Consider the following 21,226-nt stretch of genomic DNA (forward strand, 5'->3'; position numbering starts at 1 on the left):
TTAGATGTAATTAGTATTTTCATGCTATTTTCATTATGTAGCAAAAAAAAAAACCCTGTAACCTGTTTTTGTGAAAATCAATAAAATCAATTGCGGCTTTACAATAAACTTCCCAACACGTCTTGCAGCTACAGAGCGCAAAAACGGTTGAGATTCTAGAAGAAATATTTTAATACATATTCATTGTAGAGGTTCAATTCAATGTATTGCTATGGATTAAAAACACTGGCTTAGAAACATATTTTTTCATTTAATCGACTCATGTATAGGTCAATTGCTGGCATGTTCACAAAACTTACACATATACATTTTTAATGTACAAAATATTGATTTGAAAACGTTAATATTAAATTTTAGTCAAACGTGCTGTTTTTTTTAATCCCTTTTTAGATTAGAGCGAAAAAAAACAATCAGTACAGAAAATGTCAGTATAAATACCCAACAAAACCAAAAATATCTGCCGCAAACGGCGGCAGAAAAATAGCCCTTTTATTACAATTTGAACAATATTGAACAAAAGATATTATTATAAATAAATACGTATTCGTGTAAAAATAAATTAACAAATTACATTTCCTTAACCCATTGTATTTTTTTTTCATATACACATCATCCAACATGGATTATAAAAAAATATATAGCAGATTTGGTAAAAATTTAGTATAACCTTTTTAAAATCAACATCCTTTATATTTTAAATGTGTTTGTGTAAGTTTTGCGAACGCGCCAGCTCTAGTTAATTGACCAGTAAATAAATGTTTGTCGCAGGAGGCAAACTCGACAGTTTACAATGGAGTCCTGGTGCTGACCTTTATGCATGAGAATTAGGTATGGAATTGGAAAAACAAAGATGAATGTAAGCTGAATTCTTTCCAAATATGATCTCTCAGGCGAATGTATGCTAAAACCATATATTAAAGGTGAACATGTCAATTTATTCATTATGGATACGTCCTAAGTCAATTACAATAGTTACACAAAGAAACATACGAGTATATGCAAGAAACTGAACAAAAAGAACATAAAACTATGTAGCAAAGACAAACAAGTGGAATACAATAATGCCATACAATATATTCATAAACATGTAAGATTTCAAGCTAAACCATGCCAATCCACCTTCATCCACTGTTTTAGTGGCGATGACATCTATCAAAAGCCGGAAGATCTATTCCAAAAAAGTTGTGTGACAAATTGAATAATTTACACATTCTGGACATTGAGGTATAAAAACAAAAGTTGCTATTAGAAGATTTTAATACATAGCAGATTTCAATTATATCAAGATTCTTGCATTATATAAGGCTGAGACAGACATTATCGACTAAATCAAGATCCTTGCAATATGATGGAGTGCTGTGTTGGTTTGGACCTGTAGAGTGAATGGATGGCAAAAAACAGCTGAAGGGATTTACCATGCAAATGCATGTTAATGAATGAATAAAATAAGGAAGACCGAGAAAGACATGACTGAACTTGAAGAAGACTGTCATTGATGAAAAAGACTGTCACAGAATCTGTCATTCAAGTCAAAATTAAGGAAAAAACTACATCATCTACATCAGTGATTCCCAAAGTGGTCTATATCGACCCCCAGGGGTCTAAAATAACTTGCAAGGGGCCTATGTCAACGAAAAAAAAAATTTGGGGCCATGAAATGAAAATGGGGGCCCACGATAGTGGAGTTTAGTTCCATTATTTGGTCGCCACATGAGGCTCGATACTCTTTGATGGTGGAGAGAGCGCAGAAAAAATTTCTGCGCTATCTGTACCTAAGAGAGTGTGGATATTATCCTTGGCTCTTCCCAACCGACTTTTTACTGGGGATGCTAGGCTATCAGTCATTATGGAGGAGGAGGGACGTTCATTTGGGTGTTCACTTTTTCTAGGTGATTGGTGGTCGCATACATAACTCAGAAATTCTGATGGATGTAGGTCTGTTCGAACCTGGTGATTGGTGGTCGCATACATAACTCAGATATTCTGATGGATGTAGGTCTGTTCGAACCTGATAACTATCTTTGACAAAGACAGCATCGATTGTTTTACCTACTTTGATGCAGAACCAACCTGCCAATGGTTATGCCGGTTGGTAGAGCAATCTTGCTACTTAATCGCATCGCCTCGGATGTCGACATATTTCACGACAGTGGGCCTTCTCTTAGAAAAGCACTTTCTGACTTTTAATTTTCCTTTTTCATTTTGTTATATTATTTTAATAACATAACTATCTACTGTAATTTGTGATCTGTTATTGTATTTAGAATGAATTGGGTCTTTTTTCTGTAATGTTCTAAATATCTGAATAAATAAATGAATAGAAATGAAATGAATAGAATCTCAACATACACTGATAGTACTTCTGTACTTCTGGCTGCAAAAAAACATACCCGTTACTTATCCTGTATTATGGAATATAGCGTGCAAATTTTTAATTTCCTTTCCATCGTCATACCTAGTGGAAAGAGGGTTCAGCACTGTTACCAATCTCCTAACGAAAAAAAGAAACAGACTGGACATCATTGGCCGAAGTGATTTAAGATTAAACCTGACAAAATTTACGCCAAATGTTGATAATTTATTATTAAAGCATCAGGTTCATCCTTCCCACTAAAAACATTTACTTATTGCTTAATTTATTTTATGTTACGTTTATTTTATGTAACAGATACAAAATTTTATTTTGAGTAGTTTTAATTTAAATTCAATTAATAAATGTATAAAACTTAACATTTCTTTTAACTTTAAGTTTTTAACACTAAACTTCACTACAGTTAGAAATTTAGGTAAGTAGGAGGTCTACCAAAAACCGAAAAACATGGCAAGGGGTCTAGGACACAAAAAAGTTTGGGAACCTCTGATCTCCATGATAAATCGACAGATGTCTGTCTTTGTTATTACACTAATACACATTAATTTATAGTTGGAAGTTTTATTATTCAATGAAAGAAGTTGAAGAATAGATTAAGTTAGTGAATTTTCGTAATATAACGGCTAATATTACCAAACGTCTTGCAGCTACAAAGCGCATGGAGAGTGATAAAATTCTAGCAATGAAAAACATATTTTTTTAAATTCAGCAAAAATAAAATTATTCAATAAAGTCACTTTGGGACATGTGTAGTGAAATGTATTATGTAGGTATATTTCTAAAACAAACATGTTTTGAGTGCTTTTTTTCTTATGTTTAAGCTTGGAAAACATTTGGTGAACTGGCAATTATCTTTTGTGTTCGGTTTATTAGAGAATTTTTTTGAAAGGTATTTTTTAGATGGCTTACCATGTTTTGTTTGTCTAGCCCGGTAAATGGTACATTATAATATAATGTAAAATATATTAAATCGTGACGTTGGTGGTGACTTTAGAGACATCTTTGAAAACACAGCCAAACTAGAATGACCATAAAATGGTTTCATTTTTGGGTTAATTCTGAAAGCTTATCTTTTTTGCCGCTAGATCCCCAAATCATTTAATTTCAAGTAGTCGAAGTATGTGATTCTCCCCCTTAATAAAAAAATAGTTACTGTTTGTCTTTTTGTCATTGAAAATGCTACATTATTATTTTACTTTGTGCATTATAAAGTTTCAAAATAAAAAAATCACAAGTTGCCCCAGTTAAATAAAGAATTATTATTGTCTATTAACAATTCCACATGAAAAATTTCGGATTGTCAGTTGAAGTTGGAAGTAGCATCATCTATGGTATTGCTTATTCATCCCGGTTGTAAAAAAGGTGCTTCATGTCAAATTTTTAGGGCTTGGTTTCATGAAATTGCGGTAGATAAAACTAAGTAAATAATGATATTACTCGAGATCAACAATAGGATAGTTGAAGAGACGTTAACAGTTAAATATAAAAATGCTCTAGCCCGGTAAGTAGTCTTAATTCTCTTCGAAATATTAACGCTCAGCAAAGCAAAATTCGTAATGTTTGATAGAATTTAACAAATATGAATATTTATTTAATATATTTACTTTGATTATTTCATGTTATCGCTTAAAAATAGTTGCCTGTGATTAATACCTATCGTCTATCAGGGTGAGGCCCCCACGTTGGTCACTGAGGTATCCGCCTCTTTATCGCTTATCCTCTTATCTGACGCATGTACCGTTAAATTTATTTTGCATAAATATTTTTTTCTTATTTCATTATTTACTTGCATCTTTAAAGAGATATACACAATTTGAAATATTACACCTTTATTTTCAAATATATAAGCTCCCGGTAAATAAATATTATAGATTTTTCGTTACAAAAAATCATTAAAATGTACCTACGTATTTTACTGTTTGATTTTTATCCCTAATAATATTAAGTAAACTTAATTTGATTACTGTAATACACCCATATTTTGTTTATGAAAATGTCAGTAATAACTTAATCATGTAAATATTTTAAACTTAATACCACACTCCTTATAATCGAAATTATAATCATGAATAAAAAATATTTTATTATTAATATTCAAAGCATTAACTTTGTGGTCAAACATTTTAATATTATGTTAATACAATTTGTGGTTGGTTTTATACAAATTTTATTAACATAATATTAAAAAATATTTTGTCTCCGTTTTTTAAAAAATATTTTGTCTCCGTTTTTTAAAAAAATAAATAAATTAAGCAGTAATATATATATATAAAAAATATTTTTTTCTTCAATAAAAGGTTGTTGGAATAAAAACGTATTTATGACAGTACCTTGAATTAGCTTATTATTTTTTTTTACAAAACATGGATGATTCATTATTGAGTCATTAAACATTATGATAATTATCATCATGCTAAATTACAATAATTATTGAAGAGATTTATAATATAAGTAAATGCTAATCTCTATTCAATGATTTAACCAGATGTCCTCTTATATGGCTTAATATAAATTTGTTTTTAATTAATTTTTAGGTTAAAGCCCGAAACCGCTGATGTAACTGTCGCAGACTTTGATGGAGTTTTATTTCACATTTCAAATGTAAATGGCGATAAAACTAAAATCCGAGTAAGTAAATTTATCTATAAAGGATATTCATATATTTTAAACAAATAACTATAGTTTGAATTTCTCACTTGATAGGTTTCTAACTCAGTACGAAAACATTATACTTAAATGTATTAGAAAATCCGTTAGATTATTACCAACTGTGTGAACAGACCTGTTTCCATTTAGGCTTTAGCACAAATGATCACCCCCTGACCCTGAAGATACTAATTGAAAGATCAGTAAAATACCATAGACCCTTATTGTTAGTTTTTGTTGACTTCTGGAAAGCATTCGACTATCGATAATGACAATGTATTGACAGCCGTATCAGTGCCATATAGATCCTAGATATACAAAATCTTAACTACATATACGATAATAAGTACGTTGATAGATCTCGTAATTTCAAATAAATGTGATATACATGTTGATTTGCTAGATTCACTTAAAATTACTAATCATATAATGGAAAACTGAAATACAATCAATAAACCCACGAAAATGCCAAAAACATAAAAAAAAAAAATATATGACAACAAAGAATTCAAAAAACAGTTAGAAATATGTAATTGGAATGGAATGATGGACTAGTACCTGAAAAGTACCGAGTAGTACTGAGTAGTAACAGTTTAAAAGCAGATCAAGTAATGGTTAATGGAAAATGTTTGAGGAATTTCTTATGTTATGCTTAAACTAAATCTACCGATTGTGGCTTCATTATTAATTGCTTGTCTCAGTTTAACTTCATGAAAGATAAAACTGTTAAAATTCTATAATACATAGGTTAACTCATGTGAACAAGAAGTATTATCAGCCATATATATAGGTATATAAACATGGGTTAGCATCCAGTCTCAGCTGTCTTGTATAATAGAAACGATCTTTTTTCTTGTGTTTATTCTAGGTTAGTATTTCACTAAAATTCTACAAACAATTGTTAGAACATGGTGCAGATGAGCTCCTCAAAAGAGTTTACGGATCTCTGCTTACAGAACCAGAAAATGGTAAGCACAATTGTTTATATTTGGATTGCGGTTATTTATGTTTTGCAACAATTTTTTTTAATAAATATTTTCTCTAAGCTTTAACAAATTGATTTTCTGCATTTAGTAACTTATTTATTATCATTTTGCATTTAAGGAAATGAGTTACGTGTAATTTATAAAATATTTCGAATAATCTTTATTTTGTTTTATTTATTAAAAGAAAACAACAGCCATTACAACAAAAAATAAATATTATACAAATAAACCTAAATTATAGGCCAATTATAGTTTTCTATACATTACCTAAATACAATGTCAAAAAAAAAGAACAAAAAAAGCGTATATTGAAATAGCCACTCCGCATCATTCCACACGTAAAAAGTAAATAAATTTTATGAATATACATCGATGGTTCAGTTCCATGCAGAGATAACTAGAAATTACTGGTTTTTAGTAAAGGCTGACCAAAGTTTTGACAGATCTAAATTGGTTTATAATAAATAATTATTTATATCATCTTAAGTGAAGTAAATATGCATATACTTATGTGAAATGTATGCACAATGGTTATTAGTTTTAGAATTAAAGTTGTTATGCAAATTATCACATTTGAATTAGTTATGGAGCTAAGAAATTGTTAAGTTTATTTATTTCAATATGAAAATATTTGTCTAACTAGAGAAAAACTCAAGGTTTTAAGGATTTTAAGGGTTAACCTTTGTAAAATTGAAAATGGGGTGTTTTTTAAATATAATAAATAGTATATAACTCAAAACTACAATTCTATAATTTTTTTATTCAGTTATCCCTCTATGGAACTGAGCCATTGATATGTACATTAAAAAATATTTCATATTTATTCGTACACGTAAATACAATTTAAAATGTAAAAATAATGTTCAAAAAGCTTGCGACCCCTGCATTGAAACACTTTCTTGGAGACGTGGAAAAGATCAATATCCAAAGTTGTACAACATAGAGGTAGCTCTTTCAAAACGCATAGTCATTGGGAAGTTGGTCTGTAGAATCTACAGACCTTAAAACTTTAGGGGCATTTTGAAAACTCTAATTTTAGTTAATCTTTAATGGTAATTAATTAAGCTATGTTTGTAATGTAATATTCTCACAAGAAAATAAATTAATCTTGATCGCTAACTTTTTTAAATGATATTATTTTAATGTTTTGAGTGTATTTCAAAAAGGTTTTCTTAATTCATACAAATATGTTTGTAATATCAAATACCTACATATGTTTAATTTTTACCTGTAGGTTACAATGTATCAGTATTACTGGATTTAGAAAATGTTCCCGACAATTGGGAAGAAGTGGTTAAAAAGGTGGGACTCCTTAAACGCCACTGTTTCGCTTCTGTGTTCGAAAGGTATTTCAGATTTCAAGAGGAAGGACAGATTGGTAACAAAAGAGCTGTCATCAATTATAGACAGGACGAAACGCTGTAAGATATTTTCAAAGTTTTTTATTTACCTTTTTACCTTTTAAAATATTTGTATTTTTCTATTGAAAATACGAAAGAACCAAGCATGAATACATAAAGGCAATTTATGTATCCAGCCAACATTTCCAAATTAACTAGAGATAATAATAATGTCAAATCATTGTAAAAATATAAATTATGATGTTTTATAAGTTAACCCATTCTCAAAAATTGGGTTTAGAAATTTTAATAATTTATAGTGTTAATCATTATGCATTTATGGAAATGATTGACATTTAAAATTGCTTTTCTGTAAATTAACTATTTTGCTGAACTAGTTGATTTATACAAGAGTATTGTAGGTTTACTACACAGAATGAACACAGATATCCTGTATTTATCCCATTTTAGATATGTGGAAGCTCAAAATGACCGGGTTACTGTAGTATTCTCCACAATCTTCAAACATGAAGACGATGTTGTTATTGGGAAAGTATTTATGCAAGAATTAAAAGAAGGAAGGAGAGCATCGCATACGGCGCCTCAGGTGAGAGAGATGCTTATTCATTTGAGGTTTTTCTGTCCTTATAAAATTATAATATTTTATTTGATGCAAATGTTCTTCTCAGGTGTTGTTTTCACATAAGGAGCCTCCACTCGAACTGTTAAATACTGATGCAATAGTTGGCGATAACATTGGTTATGTGACATTTGGTGAGTTTTTATTCTCAAATAATGGTCTGAAAAGTATGTTTTTTATATCTAGTACCTTCAAAAAGCTATATTATAACTAGTATATTTGTTAAGTGGTTTAGTTTTTGGAATAAATTTTCCTCAAATGGTAATAAGTCAAACAATATTTTTTCAAAATGATTTATTCATTTTTGAGCAATTTGTTTATGCATTAAAATATGAGCATCCTTACAGAACATAGATGCTTTAGCAGTAAACCTCCTCTCTCTGCTTAGTAGTAAAATTTAGCTTACATTTTGTAACCTTCTGACATCTCTGTCTGTCTCAATTGACAAAAAAGTTACATAATATACATATACATGTTTCCAGGAATAATTTATATTGAAAACAGTTCAAGGTTAACAAATTGTAATTTATAAATTCTTGCTTTTCATATTGCTTTTCAGAAAAAAATGTTGTTTTGTAAATTATCTTTGTTTTTCAGAGTATTTGAAAATATTTTTGTATTACAAAATTCCTAAAACTTGAGGAAACCACAGCGATAAAAAAATATTGATTGCATTGTTCAGTGATTCAGTAGAGCGATTATTGTTTTATATCAAATGTAATGCATGTATAACATAATTATTAATTTAATTTCAGTACTTTTCCCTCGCCACACTTGCGCTGATGCTCGAGACAACACAATAGACCTGTTGCACATGTTTAGGGACTACCTCCACTATCACATCAAGTGCTCTAAAGCATACATACATTCCCGAATGCGGGCTAAAACGCAGGACTTTTTGAAGGTCCTAAACAGGGCTCGACCAGAACCTAAAAATGTTGAAAAGAAGACTATTTCGTAAGTATTTATTTATCTTTGTAATTTTTCCTTCGACACTACACTTATATCATGCTTCTTTTCCTCCAAAGTAAACTTATAAATAATCCCCTATCAATGGAAAGATGTATACCGCCAGAGACACAATATTTCCATATCGTTATTTGTAAATAAATTATCAGTTTGGGCTCTACTTTGGTACAACTTAATTTGTCAGCATGCGTTGCACTCCGAGCATAAACACAAATTGGTACATGATTACAACACCAGGTTTACTAGTATGGGAGGGCTAGCTGTTCCTAGATATTGTAATAAATATGGGAAAAGGACACTGCAATACAGTATATCTAAAATATGTAACATGTTACCCTTAGAGTAATAACACGCCACTGGCCAGAGTCGCCCATATGGAGAAAAATCATTCTATGATTGTTAAATACGAAGTTAGCTACATATTACAGCAATACAACGGGCTGTTGGTTCTTATGTCGAGAATTGCAAACGTAAACGGAACGGGTTGTGGTCCTGTGGCTAGAGTCTCGGACTCACGGACCAAAGGTTCGTGGTTCGTGGTTCGAATCCCACTCTACCCTAACTTGATTCCCATTTTCTAATAGTGAGTTATTTACAACTCGTTAAAAATGGCCCTTAAAATGAAATGTTTGGGTAAATCATAAGAATGCAAGTATTTCTTTTTTCCTAAAAAAAAAAACCGCCTGTTATACGTTTGTTGTTAAACTTAAAACTAAACTTGGAACGCTTTCATTTTATGCAATAGAGCTAAAGGGCTTCTCTAGTGAATTATTACTCTATGATGTTACCAAACAAAATTACAAACAGTGAGTTTTTAATACAGGAGCTCAAATTATGGCAAAAAGAAAAATGTTTTTTTTGTCGTAATAAAATATACGAGTATAATGTTTTCAAATAAAATTATTTTTTATGTAGGTTAAGTATAAAACAATCGAAGAATAAGAATAAATAAAAATAAGAAATAAAATAAGAACAATATAAGAACCTGCTGACGATTTGTATGCTTACAATTCAGCAGGACTTTTATTTTAAAATTATTCTGTAAATTTTTTTGAATTTTTTTTTTTTTTTTAACTTGTGTATTTGAAAAAATATTACAGTGGCTAGAAGAACACCTCTATTATAGCTAAAAATATTGCATTTATGCAATATTTTCACTTACATTGTGTACATGCTTCATTTGTGAAAATCTGATTGACTTATTGTATACATAAATATATTAGTCATAGATGTGTCTAGTTTATAGCCTTATCATTGTAGGCAATTTTTTTTTAATTGATAAAATTAGAAATACATACTTGCGTTCTTGTAATTTATCAAAATATTTTAATTTTGGGGACATTTTTTAGTCATAAATACTGTGTTGGAAAATGGGAAACGAGTTGTGGTAAAAGAGGGTTCGAACCTTAGATCTCCCGGAGTGTACGCTAATACCACTGGACTGTTTTTATGCATTTGATAGTTTGTTTTTAAGCTACAGATTATTTTTTATTTTTGCACCACAACAGGCCAGGAGGCCTGATTAGTGTTCAATTACAGCCTAAAACACCCGGGCTTGAGAAATATAACTTTTTTTTGTGTTCTCACTGGGAATCGAACCCAGAAACTTCCATATGTGAGTCAAGTATCCTAGCTATTACATCACGGACGCCGTATTCAAGAAATATATTTATTTGTTTATTTGACACTTTATATACATATACAATAAATATACATATAAGGGCGGGCATATTGCCTTAAGGCAATTTCTTCCTACCTACCCAAACCGTTCAGTTTGAGAAAATTATAAATACATGGACATATTGAATCTTACAATTTTATACAAAAATTAAAAGCAAAGATTAACAAAAATAAATATATATATTAAAAAAATAACACTATACTATGAAGAGAGGAGAGGGGATGGGAAGGAAAGAAGAAGGATAAAGGAACAATTTAAATATTTAGATAGTGACATTTCAATCTTGACTTAAATGTAAATAAAGAAGGGGCCTATTATTAGATAAATATTAAGGTTAATTCTTTATGCATTGCCAGATTGAGCAATTATTCCATATGAGGAAAGGCTTTGGAGACTTGACCTGACCGCACTAGAACAGATAAGAGCAAGAGACGACTGCTGCGTGGGTATTATGACTGCCAAACTTGATGAAATTAGAGAAGTCAAAGTTCAACTTCAATCCAGCTAAACATTTTATCAATGGCAGATCTGTGGATGCGTGGAATGGTCTGTCTCAAGAAATAGTTACTGCATCATCTGTTAATACATTGAAAAACAAATTGGACAAATGTAATACTATAGGAAGTGAAATAAGCTTACCAGAAAGACAAGATAGGGGCATATCGGCTGATAGCTGCCTGTTCCTATTTTTTTTTTAACACATTGTTTTCCTCACTTTGTTGGCCTCGCGGTGCAATGGTCAGCATGTTTGCCTACCATGCAAGAGGTCTCGGGTTCAATTCCTGACATGGTTGGTATGAAATATTTAAAAGGGTGTTTTCAGACTAGAATATTTCATAGTCCCTGGACTGGTACCTGAAGCATAAGACTGATCATCTTACCTTCATTTAACAAAAATGATCAAGATACGCTGCAATCGGTGTATCAATCCAGTGCCCTATGCACCGTTAGGTGTGGAAAGGGAATAATGATGATTTCCTCAGTTGATTAATGTAAATGTTTTATAAGTGATGCGTTATCTTTTAAAAATGTAATCATATATTACTATAATGAGTCATGATTGAATATTATTTGTCAGTACCACACGACTAAACGCACAGTAAACAAATCAATGGCAGCTATGTAATCTTTACTATCGTAGATATGTTGAAAACATCATCCATTCAAGAGAACTAATTTAAGAGGTGTAAAATTGACCTCTTCATCATTTTAAAGTCTGTGTCTTTTTTTCTGTGTGTGAAATAGTCCCAGAATCCTCCTGATAGCTACTCTAATTTAGGTAAAAATCCTGAAAAATAAAATAGTATGGAGAAAAGTCTGCCTTTTACACTGCAATATTTCCCTGTCCCCGGACTGGCAAACGCTGTTGTCCCGAAGCGTAACATGGATCACCTTACCTTCTTGTAACAGATGATTGAGCTATGCAGCGTTTACTTTACCAATGTTGGATTAATACTTACTATTATAAATGCGAAAGTGGCTTGTCTGACAAGTGTCGCATGTTTCTTTTCACCCCGAAATCACATCACACTCCCTCGGGAAATGATTAGTGGAAAAATGAATTAATATTAAAGCAGAATAATTATGCTATGTCGCCATAGACTAACGGATCGTTGTACCTGTTTATTTTGTGTGGTTTTGTTAGCATTACAGATTCTTCTTTATTACACTTCAATTGCTCAGAACGACAAAATGATGTAATTTTTTTAAATATTAGAATTTACTCAGTGAACTTCGTATGAATCGTGACATTATAAATTTATGTCTATAATCTACATTCCGTTCTGGTTCTACTTTACACACAGAACTGTCAACACTTTCATATGCCACGGACAGATCTCAAATAATAATTGTGAAAATCTTTTTGTTTCAGTGGAAGATTATTTATCAGAAAAGATTGAGTATGCAGAGGACGGATCAAAAGTGTACAAATGTTACTGAGTAAAACTATTGCTTTTCATCTGTTTCTTGAAATCCAATATGTTTTTACACACTTCTTAATAAATATACATCAAAATAACTTCAGTCGAAAAAGTGGTGGTTTTTCCTAAAAAATAGTATTTCCTAACTATGTAAAGAATGTTTATAAAATTAGATGATGCTCAAAATGGTTACTTAGGAACCTGAAATAAGAAATTCATCATATTATTTGAATATTTAAGAAATATTAACTTTAAAAACATCTTTATTCATAGGTGTAATCAATTCCCTTTTTTTTTTTACATGTTCTACTATTTCTACAACAATATAATATCAAGTTTTTTCAAGGTAATACTATAGCAATTTACTTCTTTTTGTTAAATTCAATACTCCAAAGTGGTTTATAAAGATTTGCATCATTTTATAAAATTGATTTTTAATATATTTATACACCAATTGTACAAACTAATAAATCCTAATGGCTATAAAAATACATGTCTGTTTTGTGATGTCACAAAATGTCTAATTATTTTCATTTATGATTTAATACAATTTATTAATGCCTTTATAAAATGAGATCAACAATCACTTCACACGTCATCAAACTGGAGTAACACTAGACTGTGTTTAGGCTTGATTGATTTATTTTAGAATGCTGTTTTGTGATTGTGTATTCCAGGGTTCGTATATGTTTGAAAATATACTAGGTTCACATTTAGCATTCATTGTGTTGATATATTTTTTCACAAAGTAAGCCATGAATCAATTCTTAATATATATTTTTTTTTTTTCTAGTAAAACATTTAATCCTTTGATTATGTACATATTGAGTCAAATATTGCACTTAAATACAATACTATCTTTTTTCTACTAGTGCAGTGTTACCTTAATGTCTTGTAAAATATTATAAACCAGCATTCTGAAATACATAATTTAGCATGTAAAATGTCATTTTTAAAATTTCTGTTAGGTTTAGATATTTCACTAACATTCAACTGTTTAATATAAAGATCAGTACAATGTATAAAAATAAAAAAGTCTCGAATTAATAGTCTCTAATGTACCGCAAATACGTATTTTACTGATTAATTTTCTCAGTATGCATTTGTCAATTTTTTAAACTGTAATTAATAGAAAATGTTCTTTTAGCATACATATTGTATTCCCAAAAGAGAAATCTCCCAGGGCCCTGATTACAATGGGAAGTTAACAGAGTTATCTTCGGTTGTCTATAAAGAAAAATCTACACACACAAAAAAAAAAAAATGTGTGCATATTCTGCTTTTCATACAGAAAACTTAATTTTACTTAGTTGATAAAATTGAAGATAAATGTTGACTTCCCGTTGTAATCAGGGCCCAGGGCTGGTATTCCGAACGCGTTAACAGCGCGCTATAATGCGTATTTAGTATGTAAAAACGTGCTATACCGCGCTATAATTTCGTTTGGAATACCAGCCCAGGTATGATTTGTTGATAAGTAGTCAAATAAAGAAACTGCAGATTCAATGAAAAAGTATATTTTGTAATGTCTAGTTAATATGCGATAAGCTTATTATTGTTTTAGGACATTTAGTTATTTAATAAATCTATATGCGCTAAATATGTAGTCTCGGAGGAATGGCTTCAAGGGCCACAATATCTGCATATTTCTAGTTTGCCAACTTTTCACCGATGTGTAATAAAATAAATATTTTCAGTTTACAACAAATAATAATAAATTTATATGTTTGTTTGTCTTACTGATGACAATTATAACAATTATTTTTTTACATGTTATCTCTCATATATCTTTATATTCCTTACCTCGTATGTAACATCGGAATGAATTTATACTTAATATTTTACTAGATGTCTGCTTTGGCTTTGCTTTGAAATTGGCGAATATAAACATTTTGTTTTTATAGTGTAATAGTTAAATGTTTATTTAACATTTTTAGATATTATATTTTTTTAAGATACCTATTGTCATTTCTGCAGTTTTTCTGTCTACCAAGGCAGGCATCCTTATTATTATATCTTTATGTAAACTTTAATATTTTATGTTTTGATTTTTTTTGGTTTTTGAAATTGATTTACAAAGTTAGCTCATGGCTATATTAAATATATTTTTTCTGTTTTGGCCCTTTGAACTTTGGAAATATACATTTGCTACAGCTATGCTGAATTATTTAAACCGAATCAGTATAATAGACTCAAACTTAGATTGTGTCAAATAAAGTTTTTATAAAGTTCACCTGGTTAGTAAAAGTAAAATTATTTTGGTTAAATAATATTACTTTTACTAAATATTTTTATAAGCGAATGTTTTAATTTTGATTATGTGTATTATGTATTTGAAAATTGAGCAACCATCTGCCACCTGACAATGCCTCGGTGTATTGACACATGTACTAATCCATTAATATATGTGTTTACAAAATATACATATATGTAACAGAAATACTTAAGCCTACTCACCTATATAATTTTGTAAAACAGCTAATGTTTCATCAACTCTGACATAGTATAAAGTATGAACTGAGTCAATTTTAAACAATTTTTTAAAAATAAAAATACATTATGCAACATAATGGACATCTGAAAAGATTCAATTGGCTACAAAAATATAATGTGCATATCATATTACGTAGAATTGAATGTTCAATAATCTATGGAATCCAAAAGTTTTTGATGCGGGTCAATCAATCAATTTATTTATTTAATCTAAAAAATACTTTACCCGTGGAGTTAACTTAAATTTTTTAAATAATATTTGTGTTATGGATATGGTTATGTAATTGAAATAGAAAATATCCGGCATTACGCATTGTAACAATACTGAAGTATTAAATCTTAACAAATGTGAGAACAGAAAAAACAAGTTATACAGTTTGATAAAAGAGTATTATTTTGTAAATATTTTTTTGCATAGTGTGAATAGCTCAGTACTTAATATAATATGGCGGGGTAATGACTACAACTAAGTAACTTTAAAATCAGCATTTGTGAATTACCCACTAAAAACACATTTTTTTATCCTCTATGAATGCTACAAATAGACAAGTCATGTGTTTCAAATCATTCTAATATTAATTTAATAAATCACGACTTGCCTATTTTAAGCATTCATGGAGGAAGATACAAATATTTGTTTTCACAAGGGTAACTCATTTTTTTTTATTTTGAAGTTACCTAGTTGAAGTAATTACCCCACGATATGGCACTGATTATTCATGAAGTTAACCCTTTAGAAAACATGCAGAACCTTGCCACTCAAACCATGCTTTATGTAACCTGAATCTATCTGCCATATATACAAATATACAAATTATATTTGAAAAAAGCGTATATATAAATATTCTACTACAATATTGCAGGTGTTGACATATTGGCTCCCCATATTTATACACTGTAATCCTCAGCATGTACATAGTAAAATCGTCTGTAAAAACTTATAATGTAATGTATCATATTTAAAGTTCAAAAGGTAAATGGACTCCTAATTCAAAGTTGCATTTATAATATAACATATACATGTATGAATGATTTCGAATAATGTACATCTATATATTAACAGAAGAAAAATAGTGGTACAGTACATTCGTAAACCATAAAATAAATATATTTTTCTGTTTTTAGTCGAGAACAAAATTCAAGAGTGTATTTTAATTATGTCTTTTTCATGGCAAAGCTGACAATTATTGCTTTAAATACATAAGTTAATTTATAAAATATATTATTAAGTATTTTTGAGTCACGGATCTAGTATTTTACTTTAGAAATTATATTTGATTTGGATAACATTTGATTATGTCTGACAATGTTTTATATTTTGGTTTTAATACATTATGGTGAATATTTAATTAATAAATATAAATATTACTAAAAGGGAGTTTCATTATAATATATTTTATATTGATTAGGTTTCTTCGACGTACTGAAACTACAGTTTCATGTTCTCGAGAAAGATTAGTTTTATGCGTTTTCAAAATATTTTCTGTTACAAGCTGAATCCATGACTGACCCTGAGGTAGGATGTTATTTATTTAAACACGTATAGGTCTTTTTGATTTTTTTTAAATACAGTAATAAGTGATAAAAAAAAGTAATAAGTGATAAAAATACAAAATTAAATAGGCATACATGAGTTTTTAAAAAAATAAATAAATGGGTAACAAAAATAAAGTAATGAATATACAGTACAGTAGAAATCCAATTATCCGAACTCTGACTATCCGAATTGCTTTCAGAATTAACAAAAAGACAGAAACGTACTGCTATTTGCAAAATAATGATTCTGTCTACGCGCGCTATTGTCCTTCCCTCCACGAATCGTCCTCCCTTTCTCCACCGTTTATTTTGATTAGCAGTCAGTGTGTCGTTGACCTGCTACTGTGACGGTACTCTTTCGTGTCGGTGCGTTGTTTCGTTTAAATGCATTTTGACATTCCCAAGCAATCATACAGTCAATGGCCAAAATGTTTGCAGATGATACAAAGCTGTACGCTAACCCACTTACTCACTTAACTCAACTACTGCAAGACCTGGGCAGTATTCACGAATGGACCAAGAAATAGCTTCTTACACTCAATGTCAACAAATCTACAATTCTTCACATCTGCTCGAAAAACCCCAAACTTATATATAGTCTAAACGGTGTAGATTCAAAAGCTGTGAAACAATAAAAAGACCCCGTAATAAAAATAACAGATGATTTTAAATGGGAATGTCATATATTAAGTGATGTAGTTGAGTCCATCAGAGATTTAGGAGTTGTTTTGGATTTTAAACTGACATACAATGAGCATATAGACAATACAGTAAATAAATCACTGAAATTACTTGGCTTCATTAACAGAATATCCTCTGATTTTACTAATGTCCGTACAATCAGAACTCTTTATTACTCAACTGTTCGCCCTCTTCTAGAATATGCCTCCGTGGACTGGTCTCCATTCTATGTCAATTGCATAAATCACATTGAATCAGTCCAACATCGCTTGCTTCGAAAAGTAGCGTAGATGCTTGGACTAGAGAGGTAATTATTCTTATGGTGATGAGTCAATGTTAAATATTTCTAGTCTACAAAAACGTAGTAATATTGATTCCATAAATATGTTCGGCATATTAAATAGTATAATCGATGTTCCATCATTACTGGGACAAGTAAAATTCAATATTCCGACTCATAAATTGAGAAACAATGAAGTACTGTTTATCGATCAGCATAGAACAAACTATGGCCTTAATTCTCTAATGACCCGTCTTTGTCGTATTGTTAACTCAAGACAAGATCTGGATGTTTTTGGTTTAAGTTTACAACGATTTAAAAGAGCACTAAATAAGTAGTCGGATCTTGTCTTGATGTCCGTTATGTCTGTCAATGGTTCTTTTTTTTAAATGTTTTTAACTACTCTTTTATTGTAATATTTAAACTCTATAAATTGCATACATGGACAATGTCCGTTAATAAATAAACACAACAAAAAGTCCAATTCAATTATCTACTTGATAAAAAAAGCCTTCTCAAATATAACACCGAATATGCTACTAAAAATATACAAATCCTATATCAGACCTACTCTCGAATACGGGTTTAAGATATGGAATCCCTGCTTTGTTAAGGACATCAACTTGTTGGAAAGAGTCCAAAGACGAGCTACAAAGTTTGTCGCCAAGCCTAAAACGGCTTCCATATGTGGAGAGACTGAAAACTCTCGGTCTCACAACGCTGCAGGAACGGCAAGAAAGGGGTGACCTGATAGAGACATACAAGACACTATATCTGCCTGAATTTGGATCCCACGTTCGAGCTTAAATAAGATACTCGTCGTTGAGGCCACAGTTTCAGGCTGGTAAAAATGAGATTCAATCTAAATCCACGGAAGCATTTCCTGAGCAATAGGGTTGTTGATGGTTGGAATAAGCTGCCATAAGAGCTAATCTCAATGGGTTAAAAAATGGACTAGATTTGTTTTGGAAAAGTTAAAGTGCGCAACAACTAACTTTCGTTAAAATAGATTTAAGCATATCAGCCTAAAGCTGCTCGCTTAAAATGAACATAATAAAAAAAACGTGTTGTGTTATCGCGGATAAATTAAAAATTATAGTCCAATCAGGTAAAGGAGTAGCGGGTGAACAGTTGGCTGAGATATATGGTGTTGTACAATCAACGATTTTAGACATTAAAAGAAGCAAACCTACACTTTTAAACTTCGTGTCAGTGCTTGAAAACAAAGATGGAAGTTCTTCGAGAAAATCAATGAAGGCAGCAATAAATAAAGTTTTAGAAGATGCCGTTTTCAAGTGGTTTTTGCGGCAACATTCTATGGGAATCCCAATTTCGGGTCCGATTCTTTGTAAAAAAGCTAAGATCTTAGCTCAGAAGCTTGGTTGTTCACCTTTTAAAGCTATTAACGGCTGGCTAAGAAATTTTAAGTCCAGGCATAGTGTCTGTGAATTAGATTTAAGTGGCGAGAAGTTATCAGTGGACTCCAAAGCTGCAGAAGATTTAATTAAAAAATTTTAAGTTGTAGCAGACTCCTACTATCCTGAGTTTTTGCACAACGCCGATGATGATGGATGGGTGATGACAGTCAAACAGCTTACTTTGATTGAGATGTTCAGCAAGCAATGACTTTCATTTACACTACGGTACGTACATACTGAACTAATGTACAGCACTTGTAACTATGCTTAACGTTAAAGTGTTGTTTTTTCATTCAATTAATTGAAAGCTCTCATTTTTTTAAAAATAGAACCTTTTTTCGGAAAAAATCCATCTATCCGAATTTTTGATTATCCGAATGGGATCTGGTCCCAATTGATTCGGATAATTGGAGTTGTACCGTACTCTCTTATTAATCCGGCACCCTAAAAACCAGGCATGTATCCAATTACTGAAAACGGCGGGTTATAATACATGCATACTAAATATAGTAAAATTCAAAACCAATATTTCGTAAAACATAGTGTTTTTAAGGAATATGTGTGAGAATATGACTATATGCATGAGCTGCGCATATTCCTCAGAACTTTAAGTCATCCATTCTTCTCAAACATTTGCATTAGTTCTGAGTTTTCAGTCGCCTTCTGAATCAATTCTTCTAAAGGAACAAAGTCGAGTCGCGAACTGCAGGCACGCGGCGGGCTACTGAATTCGACATATGAATATTGAGCCTGATTTTGTGCTTTCAACTAGTAAAAAAATAGGCGGATTGTAGTAGTTGACGGATAATCGAGCAGCAGATTACTGAGAGAGTACTGTACATGAGTGATAAACATTTTTTTTACATCATCATCATCATCATCAGCCGTCTCTTGTCCAATGTTGAACATAGGCCTAACCCTTTAGTCTCCATATTTCCCTATTCTGAGCCAACCGCATCCAACCACTTCCTGCAACTCGTCTTATGTCATCAGACCACCTTGTCTGAGGCCTGCCGACACTTCTTCTACCCGTTCTGGGTCGCCATTCCAGGACTTTTTTGGTCCATCTAGAGTCTGTGATTCTGGCTATATGACCAGCCCAGCTCCATTTCTGGTTGGCAGCCCTATGGACCACATCGGCGATCTTTGTTCTCGCTCTAATCCATGTATTGGTTTTTCTGTCTCTCAGCGAAATACCCAGCATTCTCCTTTCCATGGCTCTCTGTGTCACTGATAATTTGTGTAAATTTTTTTTCGTGAACACAAAAGTTTCACAGCCATATGTCAGTACAGGGAGAACACAAGCATCAAAAAGTTTCTTCTTTAAATAATGTGAATACTTCGGAGATTTCAGGATATATGAGAGCTTACCAAAGGCGGCCCATGCTAAACCTCGCCTTGTTTCTATTTCTACCTCTTGATTATCTTTGCCGAGCTTTATTTCATGTCCTAAGTATATATAACTATCAATCTTTTCAATTATTTCTCCATTTACTAAGATGTTACATGATTGGTTTGCATCACTCATAACTTTAGTTTTTGAAGCATTCATTTTCAAGCCTATTTTCAGGGATGCTGTATTAACTTCGTTTATCATGTTTTCGAGTTCTTTCTCATCTTTAGCAAATAGGACTATATCATCTGCGAATCTGAGATTGCTAATGAGTTTGCCGTTGATGTTAATACCCTTGTCGTTCCAGTCAAGAGTTTTGAAGACATCTTCCAGAGCTAGTGTAAATAATTTTGGGGATATTGTATCACCCTGTCTTACTCCTCTTCTTATGCGGAACTTTTCGCTTGGTTCATGGAGCTGTACAATAGAGGTGGCATTATTGTATATGTTTTTTAGGAGTTCTGAGTACCTGTGATCCACTCTACAATTATCTAAACCTTACATTACTGCCCATATCTCTACAGAATCAAAAGCTTTCTCAAAATCAATGAATGCTAGTTGTAGTGACATATTATATTCATTATATTTCTGGATGATATTTTTCAGGGTCTGTATATGATCGTTCGTGCTGTAACCTCTCCTAAATCCTGCCTGTTCTACCGGTTGGTATGCGTCTAGTTTATTAGAGAGTCTATTATTAATTATTTTTGTGAACAGCTTGTACAAGTGAGATAACAAACTAATAGGTCGATAATTTTCCAACTTCCTATGGTCACTTTTTTTGTGAAGGAGAATTATCGTTGCGTTGTTCCATTCTTCTGGTATACGTTCTTCTTCCAGACATTTATTTAATAGAGTCACAACTGCTCG

At 31.2% G+C, this 21,226-nt stretch overlaps 1 protein-coding gene across 1 annotated transcript; it reads left to right on the forward strand.

The window, feature by feature from the left end:
* The first annotated feature begins 3,673 nt into the window (after positions 1–3,673).
* Arpc2 (Actin-related protein 2/3 complex, subunit 2) lies at positions 3,674–13,623 on the forward strand. The gene is made up of 8 exons (XM_088236930.1): positions 3,674–3,872; positions 4,906–4,999; positions 5,886–5,985; positions 7,238–7,424; positions 7,815–7,950; positions 8,033–8,117; positions 8,739–8,940; positions 12,507–13,623. The coding sequence occupies exons 1-8, from the start codon at positions 3,799–3,801 to the stop codon at positions 12,532–12,534; spliced, it is 906 nt and encodes a 301-aa protein (XP_088093056.1). The 5' UTR covers positions 3,674–3,798; the 3' UTR covers positions 12,535–13,623.
* The last annotated feature ends 7,603 nt before the right edge of the window (positions 13,624–21,226 follow it).

Source organism: Micrasema longulum, unplaced genomic scaffold, assembly GCF_059751315.1.
Source record: "Micrasema longulum isolate JH-2025_06_02 unplaced genomic scaffold, ASM5975131v1 h1tg001620l, whole genome shotgun sequence".
NCBI lineage: Eukaryota > Metazoa > Arthropoda > Insecta > Trichoptera > Brachycentridae > Micrasema > Micrasema longulum.

Bases quoted from the DNA above. Each gene is read 5' to 3' on its own strand.
- Arpc2 (XM_088236930.1), top strand. From the start codon at position 3,799: ATGATATTACTCGAGATCAACAATAGGATAGTTGAAGAGACGTTAACA. The intron at 7,425-7,814 runs GTAAGATATTTT...ATCCCATTTTAG, and splicing joins TATAGACAGGACGAAACGCT to ATATGTGGAAGCTCAAAATG. The intron at 8,118-8,738 runs GTGAGTTTTTAT...ATTTAATTTCAG, and splicing joins CATTGGTTATGTGACATTTG to TACTTTTCCCTCGCCACACT.